Genomic DNA, 13,100 nt, shown 5'->3' on the forward strand with positions numbered 1-13,100 from the left:
TCGTATCGATTGTGATGATTGTCCTGTGTGCAGCCAGAGAAACTGCTGCCAGCCATTTGGGTGGGTTTTTAGGGAAGTGTTGGGTTTCTTTTCTTTTCTTTTTTTTTTTTTTTTTTTTTTTTGGGTCTGTTGAATTAGACTATCTTTGGGCACCCAGACTTCAGGTTTGACTGGAGGAGGCAGGCTGAGGCTCTGGCTGAGCTCTCAGCAGCCATGCCTCTGCTCCCTGGAGTAGTTGGGAAAGTGCTTTGCCATTAAAGCTGAACAAAACCATGAATCAGTATTTCAAGACAGTAATCCTGGCCTTGGAAAATAACCAAAGAAAGTGTTTCCACTGGCCATGAAGTGCTCAGACATCAGTATGGGTAAGTGATTCTCACTCAGGGGTTACGGCTGAACCACGGTTTTGCATGCCCTGATTTCTCTGCCGTATCTCTTTCAGAGCTGGGCTGACCTCTTTTAGAGGTTCTCTGCTCTGTTCTCATGCAACATGTTCCCAGAGATGTATGATATGGGTATGCTGGAGCTCCTGCTTTTGCATGGAGTTCTCTGTCATCCAGCAGGTTGTGTTGGTTTTGTGCCATGTGAAAACAGGGTTTCCAAAGCAGAGCAGAGATGGCATTGCACAGGGGGGTTTGGGGTTTGGCCTTCACCAATGCCACAGGTTGCATCTCCAGCTGTAGCACAGATGATGGAAAATCCAGGTATCTTAGTGACAGCTAAGAGTTGACTGGCACTTTAGAGACAGCAATTTAGCTGTCAAGTCATAATCACAGCACTGCTTGTTTTTCAGATTAAAACAAATTCTTTAATGTGGCCGTACCTATTATCGGAGCCATTTGGATAAAAGGTACCATCAACACAAAGCTCAGTTTCACTACAACTCAAGCTGCTGGTAGCAGCTATTTCTACTGATGGATAAGTATGATCCTCTTCAGAAAACCCTGTTGCTTCACCTTGATTAATATGGAAAGTATTTAAGAAACCTCAGTTTAGAATCTAGAAGGCCTTATTGCAACCTCTTAACATCTGTTGCACATCTTAACACAGAGATGTGCTTCTTCTGGAAGACTTCTCTCTCCATAAGGGCTTGTGTTTAGATAAGTGGAATAATGAGTGGAACATAATTTTCTTAGCTCATTAAATACCATTTTAGGGATTGTTTTTAATAGTAGCTGGACATGAGCCCCCTGCATTCTACAGTGAACTCTAACATTGCTTTTGGCTGAATCACTGAACTGTCCTGCCTTGATATCTCTGTAAAATGCCCATTACCTTGCAAGATTTTGCTGGAGGTGTCTTAATATTTTATAAAGGTGTTCTTGCCATCAGCTGAAGGTTGAAAAGTTGGCCCATAAATGAACATATGAATTATTTAGTATGATGAGATTTGAAGCCTATGTATGTTATAAGCTTTTGATTTTAACTTGCCCTTTACCCGTTCCACTAAATAGATAAATGGAAAAGCTCCTCATCTGACTCCTTTTCCCATCCCTATCCTGCGTTATTTTGTACCCCTGCTCTGCTTCCCACCTCCTCCAGTGTGGTGTGTCAGGGAATATAATGGATATAATAGTGCAGTGGTGACCTGATCATGCGAGAGAGGCTTTTCCTTTGTAGATAGAATCAGCCTGTTCTGTAGTTTTTTTAACCATGGTGTGCTCTTCACAGGGCTGTAAATGGCTTGTAGCACATCTTGACCTCTCTGGTGTAGGGAAAGCCAGATCATGTTCTGACTCTGGCAGAAGATGGACCCATCAAGCTTGTAAGTTAGGAGGACTTGCTGTCTTTATTCATTCAAGGAAGTAGGATTTTTATCTTGATTACTACATTCTGTGGTGAGGTGCATGCTAAGGAATAATGAAATGGACTCCTTACAAATTTCTGGGGCTGGTGGAACAGACCTTTCCTGTTGAAAAGGTATTGCCTGTGTTGCAGCCATCCAGAGCCTTCTGATTTTGTTTTTTCTCTTTATGAGTCAATGGGTAGTGCCACTTTATATAATGGTGTAGACTATGGTTTGATGTTGTTTTGAAGGCTAGTTAACATGCAGTAGTTGTTAAATGCTAGGACTTGCTGATCTGGTCTAAAAATCACTGTGCCGGATCAATATTGTGAAAAATTGAATTGTACAGTGTTATTCTGCTTGTTGTCTCCATGGTGGATCAGGTAATGCTTGTTAGCACCCACATTCTGCTCAATCTCCCACACTCTTGAGTCATACTGATTTTTGGGTCACTGTGTCCTTTTCTTCCTGTGCTCTGTTAATATGAGAGAGATGTTGTGATTCCTTTTTTTTTTTCTTTTTTTCCTCTCCTTTGGATTCTTGCCACACATAAGTCTTGCTGTGAGGATTTGGTCTGAGTTTTGTCTCTTTTACAGTTGCAAGTACTTGATTGAAAAACATGGAATAGCTTCTGAGCCAAAGCTGCAGCCAGGCCTGCCAAGAGTCCTGCGCTCTCTGATTAGCATCACCTGCTGTGGCTGTGCAGGGGCCAAACTGACTCTGCTTCATCTGCTGGGACCTGGGGTGAGGGGGAGGCCATGAGCAGCAGTGCCTGGCTGGGGTGTGTGTGGTGTTGGGCTGCACTGCTCCATGGCCTTGTACAGCATTCAGTGGGATACTGCAAAGGTTGTGGGACCTGAACCCATCCGGCCCATACTGTGGGAAGCTTGTGCTCCATGGGGTAAAGTGGTTTTAGTCTCTGTACAAGCATTGGTCCTGTAGTGCAGGGTTTGCCCTTCTACTGCGTTCAGTCATTTTGCCACCTTGTAGAAGAAATAGAAGCTGTTGCAAGCAAGAAAAGTTGGGGATGTTTCTAGCTAGGGCTTCCTCATATCCTGGTGACCCTGGGTAAGTGGGTTTTAGGGTCTTTTTTTTTTTTTTTTTTACCCTTGACATGTTCTGGGCAGATGTCCAGGCCCTTGAAGTTCTGCCAGGGAGATGCTGTAATGTTTTAAGCACGCTGTTCCCTGGTCCTATTCCTGTCCTGCAGTTGGTGTTGTGACTGTACCTAGACAGTTGTTCCATGCCAGGGCCATGCCTCCCCTATGCCCACCACCCCAAATCTATAACATAGGTTGCTGTGGCCATTGAGCAGCTATTTTTGTAGGCTCATTGTGGAAACAGAAAGATGTGTTGCAGCACTAATAGTTGATTTGATTCTAAAGCATGATTGAATAAAGAAAAGCAAATCAACCACCCTGCTCTCCCCCGAACATGTGCTGTGTGTGTAGCTTCATAAGGCTTGGCATAAATGCTTTAAAACTGACTTAGAACTGAGATGCTGCAGCACCTCAGATGCTTCCCTGGGGTAGCAGGCTTCTCATGGTCAAGCATTTGACTTCTGAGGCTGTAGGAGCACCAGAGCTTGCTCAGCCTTCCTTTTACTGGGGTCAAAGGCCTGCATTCACTGTTCTGGACTGATGTGCACCAGAGGCACATCTACTTGCAGAGCCAAATCCACTGGAAGATGGAGTAATCAAGAGAGGGTGGTTCTACTTCTCCTGTGGTACTGGCTCCTGCCCCATATTCGTTGTTGTCCTGTCCTTGCCTGGGACTGCTCAGCCCAGGACGGTGCAGAAGCAACATCCTACTTCTCTGTGCACGAGATTCCATCTGTTCAGCCTCTGTTGAACATACCTTCCCCTCCCCTCATGCTCTGCTACTGCCGAAGACCCATAGCTGGCTGAGCAATAGCAGCCTGCTCAGCACAGTGCATGGAAAAGGCCCTGCCTCCCACTGGAACGAGGTCCAGCAGCAGCTCTGGGCTCTGCTGCTGCACCCACCCTCCACATCCCATTCCCCAAGCACTGTACAAGCAAAGTTTGTACATCTAATTTTGCTGGACTTTGGATTCAATAAATCTTATAAAATTATTTTGTTTGGTTTATTTCAGTGTGTTGACACAAGTTCTTGTCCCTTTGCAGCTAGTGTTTGCACACTACTCACCCTGGCATGGGCAGCTGTGGGAAGCTAGGGTTGCTGACCCAGGGGAGTGGGAAGAGAAATGCCACAGGCAAAATACTCGACAAGAATAGAGGGGAGAAAAATGAAAAGTGTCCCAAAATATGAAAGAGAGAAAGCAGGTAGAGATAAAATTTGGAAAGACTGTAGAGCAGTCACTGGGGTCTGTCCTGAAGAATAAGCCTCAAACTCTCCCATTACTCCTGATACTACAGACACAAAACCTATTGACAAATCTTCATATTCTTTCTGAGGAACTTCCATCTGCTCTTCATATGCCCAGACATACTTCACCATTCTTTACAGCTTCAGATGTCCAAGGTTTCCCTGACTGCAGGGAGGTTACCACTGCATGCATGGTCAGCAAGCCTCTGCCCTTTGCAGCAGCTTCTACACCCATTTTTGGTGAATGCTTGGGCTGAGTTGCAGTAGAACATGTTTCTTCTCTGGAATGTTCATGGGCAGGGAAGGGTCCATGTGTCAGTGATAAAGTTCATCTGTCTACCAACATCTTTAGCTCAGCAAGTGCAGAGCAGGAAGAGTCTGACATGTCTGGGTATAACTCACTGGAAAAGTATGTTTTCCATGATCACTGAGCCTTGTGTGTCAGTCCTTTGGCATGTCATCAGAGGGGATCTCAGTACAGATCCTTGTGGGTGTTGCCTTCCCTGTTCCCCTGTGCCCAATGGCAAGTTGGACATGTTTGAACCTCGATGCACTGGGGGATGTCATCACTTGGCTTTCTTCTCCACGCTGTGTGAACAAAGCATCAGGCCAGAAAAGGCGTGGTGAAAATACTGACCTTGGTAACTTGCATCAGGGCATCCTGCCTCATCCATCCATCCATCCATCCATCCGTCCATCCGTCCATCCGTCCATCCATCCTCTATATGATGCTCCATGCTTTCAAGGTTGAGCAGCATATCCAGGTCCTGGTTTTCCAAGGTGTGAGATGTAGCCATGATGCCAGTTTTGCCCAGAGCCTGCCAGAAGTTCTGTGCTCATTGCTGGTGCTCTTGAAGCAGAGAGCTAAATTGCCATGTTATTTCCATGGTGCTGAGACGTAAATGGTCACCCAGCTCAACAGAGCCACTTCCCACTTGCTGCCTTCTAAGGCAGTCTGATCTCTGAAGTCAGGATCTGACCAAAAAGTCAAGAGTAATGCAAGGCTGACATTGAATGGGAAAGTTGGGATTGAACAGGGACGGATGTAGGACAGTCAGGGATAGTAGTAGCACACTACATCTAACTCCAGTGCTTGCTTAAGAGTGAGTGTTCATCAGTTTATCCTGTAACTGTGTCCTGAAGTAACTCAAGTCTTTTCTGCCACGTGTCTGGCATTGCATAATTCTGACCTGTTTATCAAGCAGCAGCAATGGAACTTGCTGTTCATTTTTTTCCCCCTATGTTTTGGGATCAAGGTAGTCTGCCAAGAAGGTCAGCATATCAACTTTTTCTTGTTAGCAGGCCAAACAGAACTTCAGTTTGGTGCTGAACATATAAAAATGTCCTCCCGAGCCCTACTCATGGTTTTTGTTTTTCTTTCTTCCCGTTCTTTGATTGCACAATCTGAGCTATTCTGCATCTTGTTAGTAAATATGTAAGTATGTTTGGGTTTGGATGTTGAAGGGTTCAATTCAAAGGGATGTAAATTTAACCTCTTTTTACTCAATTAGGTGCTGAGGTCCTACCTGTAGAGTGGTTATGATTCTATTATTTGCATGTTCAAAGGGTTGTCTTCAAAATGAGCTGTAGTGAGAACAGTGTTAGAGTCAGGACATTGAGGTTCTGCTTTGACCACTGCCATGGGCCAGGTGGCCAAATCCTTTCTGTTCTCAGCCCGTCTCCCCTATTTAAATGATTTTGTGCTTTTGAAGAGAGGATGGGGAAGGGAAGGGAAAGGAAAGGAGGAGAGAACTGTGAACTGGACCCTGCAGCCACTCTAGCTCACTTGATTTTAGTCTGTAGAGTACAGTCCATCAGAAGTCCATGACCTGTGTTTTATAAGAAAAAGCACATTCTCCAATTTCGTCCATGTTTCTGAAATTTTGAGAGAAATCTGCACTTGAATTTGAGAATTTTTAGACTTGGCCACAACTGCATGTAGGTGCTTAGTGTCCATTGCTCTAGACATAGCTATCACCAAGAGACTAAAATGGGATGTTCTTTAAACAGCCTTGTTGGAATGAGGTACCAGTCACCAGCTGTCAGTGCATGGGTTCTCCCAGAGTTTTCTTAGGAGCAGCTGCCTGCACCTCTCTGTCCTGGGATTTACAGCTTGAACTGCTGAGGACTGTGAGATTGGGGGTGGTGAGAGGTGCTGGGGGAGCTGTGGGAGCCGGCTGAGGTGATGTGCCTCATGAGAATCTGTGCAGAGGGAGCATTGTCACAAGAGCAATGAGGCATTCTGGAGTGATTACAATGGCTGCATGGAAACATCAGGTCAGTAGTAAAAAGGACAATAAAGGGAAAATGCTGGGATTAACTTGTAGAGGGCTAGGGAACAGTGCAGAGAACAACTGCAGCCTGCTTCCCTTCTCCATGGGGCACCTTCATCTCCATTCTCACAAGTAACTCAGTAAATCCAGAAAAGGTTCAGATGATGATGGTCAGAAAAGCAGGAAATAGCTAAATAAATTAGGAGTCATCAGCCTGGAAAAGGGATAATTATAGGGGATTTTGCAGAGGTCTGCATACTGACCTGTGTTCTGGAGACACCAAATCCATAGTTTGCCATCTTCTCCAGTGCAAGAACTACAGGATATCCAGTACAAGTAGTAGGAGGCATGTTTTCACTGCTGGCTGTTACACTGTCAAACTCCTTGTTGCAGGACACAGTGAATGGTATGAGTGCATATGTATTTAATGGAGGATTGAGCAATTTAATGGAAACAGAATCCTTTCAGGAATACTGAGTGAACAGAATCTCCATCTGGCTCTGTCTGTCTGTGCTTACAGATGGTTGGAAAGTGGTAACACTGTTCAGTCAGGGTGGGATATGTGCACATCCTGTACTGCTGTCTCACTTCTTGAAGAGCATCATTGTCTGGGCTGACCTACTATCCCACAGGGACAGCCTTTTTAAGAGCGTGTGGGTATCACCTCATCTCTGCCTTCCAGGTCACAACGGTGACTTCTGCAAGTCCTTGAGTACAAGTGGCACAGAGGTTAAACTGTCTGGAGGATTTGCAGATGCAGGTGTGGGGAGGGCTTTCAGGAAGTTCTGATTCAGGCCTTATTAAAGCACTGCTGGATTTTTCAGAGGAAGATGTTGAGTACCTGGAGGCTCAAAGGGTGTTGGGGGAGTCACAGAGGAGGTTGTAATATGCTGGACCCATTCCTAGGTGGCGATAGCAAATTGTTAATGATGCAGGAAAAACCCAAGTTTTCAGAAAGTGTTCTGAGAAAAGTTGGAGTCTGTTTTCAAAACACATGTGATGAGTTACTCCCCACTCTGCTGGTAATCCAGAATAATGCCAAATGCTTTCAATAGGGATACAGTATTTAAATCAACAGGCCCAGATAACTTTGACCTAGAAATACTAGAAGTGCTGATTGTTGTTTTTAATTCGGATTATTAGGAAATTTCAGAAGATTGGCTGAAGCTGTCCAATGCTGGAATAACCTGTATGCCACCACCCTCATGTTTATTTTGGGCAGAATTTTAGAAATAGGGATCTGGTTTTTGTTAATAAATAACTTAAGGTTAGGCATATAATTCATGCCACTCAGCTTATGTTTACAGTGAGTACAGTAAGTTCACTCAAACAACTCTGGCTTGTTTTTTTAAGATGACCTTGGTGATCTGATAAGGCTGGCAGTCTAGATTTAAAGCCCCTAGTGTGGTGCCAGGTCCAAGTTCAGCACTACACAGCATTTGTGTTGAGAAAGTGAACTCTACGTATCATTAGCAGAGTGCTGGGTGAGCAAATTTCCTTAAGTGGTAATGTTAGGGGTTTTCAGTGGAGAATAAGATTCAAAACAAGCTTTTTCCAGGCATTGTTGCTGTATGTACCATGTTTGTCATTGTCTTCAAAGGCCTTTATTCAGTCACTTTTCTCTGGAGTTCACCACCACCGTTGGTGTTACAGCAAGAACTGACACTGTGAAGCTCAAGTCATAAAGGGACAGGAGGAGGGTTTTTTCAGTAGGATCAGCTGTGATCTGTAGGTAATGAAACCTTTATTTCTTACATTGCTGAACCAGTAAAGTCTGCATTGGTACAAGTATTTAGTGGGCTCATCCTCACTGTTGGACACACTGTTGTATTTCTTACAGGAGCCTTACCCACTACATGATGTGTAAGCACCTCACTGCTTAGATGTAACTGATGACAAGTTCTTGGTAGATGCTTTGTAATGCCAAGAATGTTTTGTATGCAGAAGACCTAGAAGTTTGTATTTGGATTGTGTTACGAGTAGGTTAGGAGATAAATTGATTTAAGTTATCATCTGAATTACAACTTACCAAGAGCTTCACTAGAGCAGTTCTGAATTGACACTCATGTAACAGGTCTGGTTTTGGGGAGACTAAAGTAATAGATCAGTGATGGTAACAGAGAAAGTAAAAGGGATAGTGGAAAGGAGCCACGATTTTAAAAATTCAAAAATATTTCAATGATATTTTTACTGGATGGAGTCTTAGCAGTGGAAGTTTGACAACAGACTCTAGAGCCCCTATCGCTTCCTCCTTTGTTTTGGCAAGTCGATTTGGCATCGTTTTTGTGCTTGCTGAGGGTGCTGCCCGTGCTGTTGTCCCTGTCTTTCATGAAGATACGAAACAGGACTGGTGCTACTGTCAACAGCTTGTTTGGAGCTGATCCGAGGGACGACGGAGCTGACTCTTGGAACATCTCAGTCTGTTCCTGTTGGATGTGTGGGACTAAATAGAGGAAATTACTCATTATTTCTAAACTACAATTTGCTGGGAGTCCTTCATGCCTTTCACTCCCAAACTTTGCTCTGAGGTCCAAAATCTTGGACTGTGGCATGTTTCAGTCTTGCTTCATTCCCTGACTTTCCCACTGGCATTCATTTGGTGTGCTGCAATAAACAGGGGGCCTTAGACATGCACTGGCTGTTCTGTGCTTTTCTGAGAAACCCTGAGCATGTGAGTGCTGATGCCACAGTGTTGTAGCACTGTTTTACAAGATAAATTTCTAGTGCCCTCATGTTGTTGGTTTTGGAGGAAAATCCTGGCTCGCAGAAGTGCTCCAGCCCACCTTCCCAGGGCTCTGCTCTGTAGTTCTCAGTGTGCTCAGTCTTTTTGTGCCTCATTGCAGGATGTGCACTTCCTGCACAGTCTTTGTGTTTGTTACATAGTCCCTTTGCCAGAGCCATCACTCCACATTTAACAGATTCTGCACTACCCTTGGGTTGTTTAAGGTCAATAGATGGCCAAAGCACCTTCTTTGCTTCCCTAAGGATCCAGTCATATCCATTTAAAACACAGATGTCTCTTTGTAATGTTGTATCTGACTTTTTGGTAGAAGTCTGTCTCTCTGTGAGATGTGGCTTTGATTCTGCAATTCATAGGAATGCTCCAAATGAAATTACTGGCAGATAAAACAGAAAAGAACAAGTGGGCAGGGTGCAATCCCTGAGCCCAGCTGTAACCCTTAGCACAATGTTAACTGGCAGAAGAAATAAAAAATATTAATATTAGAATTGACCACTTTGAAAACTGCCCATTGGCATTTAAAGATTGTGTTTTAAGCTGTCTGGAGAATGGGAAATATTGTATCCTAAGGGAGGCATAGAAATCCTTATCAACTGTTAGAAGGGAAATGTAGATTTGAGAATGCAAAAATTGCCTCTGTCCATTTGGTACACCTGTGACAGCCCTTACAGACAAAGCTGCAACTGTCTGAGAATTATTTTGTTAAATGCTTTTGCTGGAAGATTGTGTTTTTGAGAAACACAAGTGTTTTACAAAAAGAGTTTGTTTCACCTCAGGTAAGATAAAAGAGAAACAGGGGTTTAATGTGTTGTATTTTTTTTTTTAATCTATCAGAGTGACTTCTGACAAGTTGTTCTTTGTATTATTTCTCATAAGGGATAAATGATGTTGAAATGCCAATGATGTGTTCTGATTAAAAACCATTAATTTCTTTCCAGTTACCAGTATGTGAAAATTAATATTGGGATGAATCAGGAGTGGAAATCAAATTTTAAAACTACTACAGAAAATGGTGTCCTGAGAGCTGTAGTAGTTCCATGTGGTTCTGCTGAGCTGGCTTCACTGCTGTCCTGTTCTTTTGCCTTGTCTTTTGCAGGATGGGATAAACATTCTTATGGGTACCATGGTGACGATGGGCACTCCTTCTGTTCCTCGGGGACAGGGCAGCCCTACGGCCCCACATTCACCACTGGAGATGTGATCGGCTGCTGTGTCAACCTTATCAACAATACCTGCTTCTACACAAAAAATGGCCACAGTTTAGGTAAGTGAAGGAAGGTGTCTCAGGAGAGGGATGCTCCAGCCCTGCTCTCGCAGCTCCTTAATACTTTGCTTGTATTGTAACTCTTGTCCCACACCTGTGAGTAAGGTTTAAGAAATGGCAGAGGAAAAGAGCTCTCAGCAGCAGTCAGCAGTTGTAAATTGGCTCCAAGACAGAAATACTTCCAGCAGGTAAAATGGTTTCTATGCTGCTCAGTTTGTTTATATATGTTAGAATTTCATCCACAGCTTCTGCTTTCCTCTGCTACTGCACAGTGGGTGGGAGGTTGGATAAGATGTCTAATGGCTGGACAACAGGGAAAGAAAGAAGTGGGAAGTTTAATTAGTGTGTTGTGCAACTGCCTACAAAGCCATGGTACCGATGTCTTCATTTTTGAAGGGACTGGTCCATCTGAAAGCCTCAACACGTTGGTCCGAGCATTCCCAAAGCCAGACATTAATTCAGCACAAGAGGTCTTATTTAAGCACTGAGACCTAATTTGGTTCATTCCACACTTGTTTCAGTAATTGTCCTAAGGTTACAGACTTAAAAATTTTGCCCAAATTAATGCCTCAGATGTTTTCCAGGCATCTGTCATATCTTATTTGTCTAAAATAGAAACTTCTGGCCATTTTCCCCTAAAATACCTTTTCCTTGGATGACATGTTCTCCACCCCAGATAAATTGTTGTCCTTTTTTTTTTTTTTTTTTTTTTTTGTCATATAAGATGTGCAGTAAGTTTTTATAAGTTCATCTCACATTTCGTGCTGGGATTCATTTGAATTGGCAGGGAGGGACAAGCACTCCTTTCCTTTGCTTCTCCTTGCTTTGTCAATTCTACTTTGTTGAGTTCAAGATTAAATTGGTAGAAAAATACCCCGCTCAAAACACTTAACAGAGCAAAATTGTTTTGAGTTACTGGCTGGGCTGAAGGAAGGAGTGGGATTGGAGTGCAGTGTGTGCCTGGAGAGTGCAGAATTTCTGGTGAGCTCTCAGGAAAAGTACTGGGCTCCCCAATATTAGAGAGAGATTGACTTACTGGAGAGAGTCCAGCAAAGGGCTGCCAAGGTGATGAAGGAGTTGGAGCATCTGTCCCAGGAAGAAAGGCTGGCAGAGCTGGGGCTGTTCTGTCTGCCCGTGTCAGTCCAGTGACTGGTAAGACAAGTAGAGGCTTGGAAGCATCAGCTGATGGAGGAGGAGCTTTTGCTTAGGAATGAGACAAGATAAAACAACAGCGACTGAGGTATGAAATAGTTAAAAAAATTCACAAAATCTCTCCTTTTAGTTGCTGTCCTTGATTTTTAGCATGTATTTACACAGAAGCCCTGTAGTGGTTTGTGCTGTGCTCCTCTTGATGTTTTCTGTTGTTGAAGTGAGTGGTTTTCCAGCTTCACTGGTTTTCACCCTGATGGTGCTGTTACTTTTCATCACAACAGAAGTGTGAGAGTCAGGAGGAGGCTAGGTCTTCTATTTAGTGAATACAAATTTGTTCATTTGAAATTTAATTTCTTTTTAATGACCAGAATCTGTACCGTATAAGCCGTTCAGTTGAAAAGTTGTTGCTTTCTCCTTGTCTGTTTTGTATCCAGGACCGTGTTATGCCTGGGTGTCTGGGCAGGTGAAGCCAAGTAAAGAGCCCAGTTCAGTAACTTCTGTTACCTTTCATCATTACCACCCTCTGATTCTTTGCCTCATGTCCTTGCTCAGAGATTTGTTTTGTTTGGGACATTCAGAGTTTTTTACAGCAGTGACATTACCTAGTCTTCCTTTCTTAAATTTAAGTGTTCCTTTTCTTTCAAAGATGGGGCTTTTTCGGATGGAAGACTTGTGTTTTTCTAATCTGACACTGAATGACCACTTGAGGAACAGCCTATCCCAGCAGTGAACAATGCCAGTGGGAAGAAAGAGGAAAGGAAGGGAATTCAGCTACCATACTTAGAGAACAGCATTAGATATAAGCATTGCTGTCCCCTGGGTGTCCTCTTGAGCTCTTCAGATGTACAGTACAAGACATGAGCTGTCTGAGAAAAGGACAGGTAGAAGCCTCTCCTGAGCATTCACAGCTGGCTCCTGTGTGTACCAGCTTTTCTTTGAGCTGTAGTGGCATAATGGTTGTACTGAGAGAGGAGAGGTGGTGTGGTTAGAGGAGACAGGGAAGGAAAGGCAGAAGGGAGCAGCAGACCTCAGGCCTTGCCGGGTGACCCCACAATAGCTGCAGGAACATTTTACTGCCTTTTTACAAAAGCAGAATGAAAACCTCACCTGAGGAGGCTCTTGGTAAGGGCCAGCAGTGTCTGTTTGTATCACTGATAAAGAAACACAGCGTCCAGGAGAAGTGCTTCCTGTGGAATGCTGAGGAGAGGAGCCCCTTGACCAGGGGTTACACAGCTCCTCGTGGGCACGGAGCAGAGAGATGTCAGGAGGGGGTGAGATAGGTGTCAGCAGAGGAACCAAGGCCAAGTGGAGGCAGGAGCAGTGATTTATTGGGAAGTCAGAATGCTTTCTTCCCTGATGGAAGCAACTCCTTGAAGGTCTTGAACTTCCATGATATTTAGTGCTAACTTGAGAATCTCATTTCTGTGTTGTGTGAACCCAGGGTTTACCAGGAAGTGGATGAATGTGTTTTTTCTTGGTGTTCCCTGATATAAAGCTGTGGAAGCCATGTATGTCTCCTCCTAGGAGATGAGGTAATTG

At 43.9% G+C, this 13,100-nt stretch overlaps 1 protein-coding gene across 3 annotated transcripts in view; it reads left to right on the top strand.

Annotated features, from left to right (window-relative positions):
* The window catches only part of RANBP10 (RAN binding protein 10), a 69,636-nt gene that overhangs the window by 26,132 nt on the left and 30,404 nt on the right, over positions 1-13,100 (top strand). For all 3 annotated transcript variants that reach the window (XM_048317126.1, XM_048317127.1, XM_048317128.1), the window contains one exon: positions 10,242-10,409. In XM_048317126.1, coding sequence (XP_048173083.1) covers positions 10,242-10,409 — 168 coding nt within the window. The remainder of the gene's footprint in view (positions 1-10,241; positions 10,410-13,100) is intronic.

This window comes from Corvus hawaiiensis, chromosome 12 (assembly GCF_020740725.1).
Source record: "Corvus hawaiiensis isolate bCorHaw1 chromosome 12, bCorHaw1.pri.cur, whole genome shotgun sequence".
In the NCBI taxonomy this organism is placed as follows: Eukaryota; Metazoa; Chordata; class Aves; order Passeriformes; family Corvidae; genus Corvus; species Corvus hawaiiensis.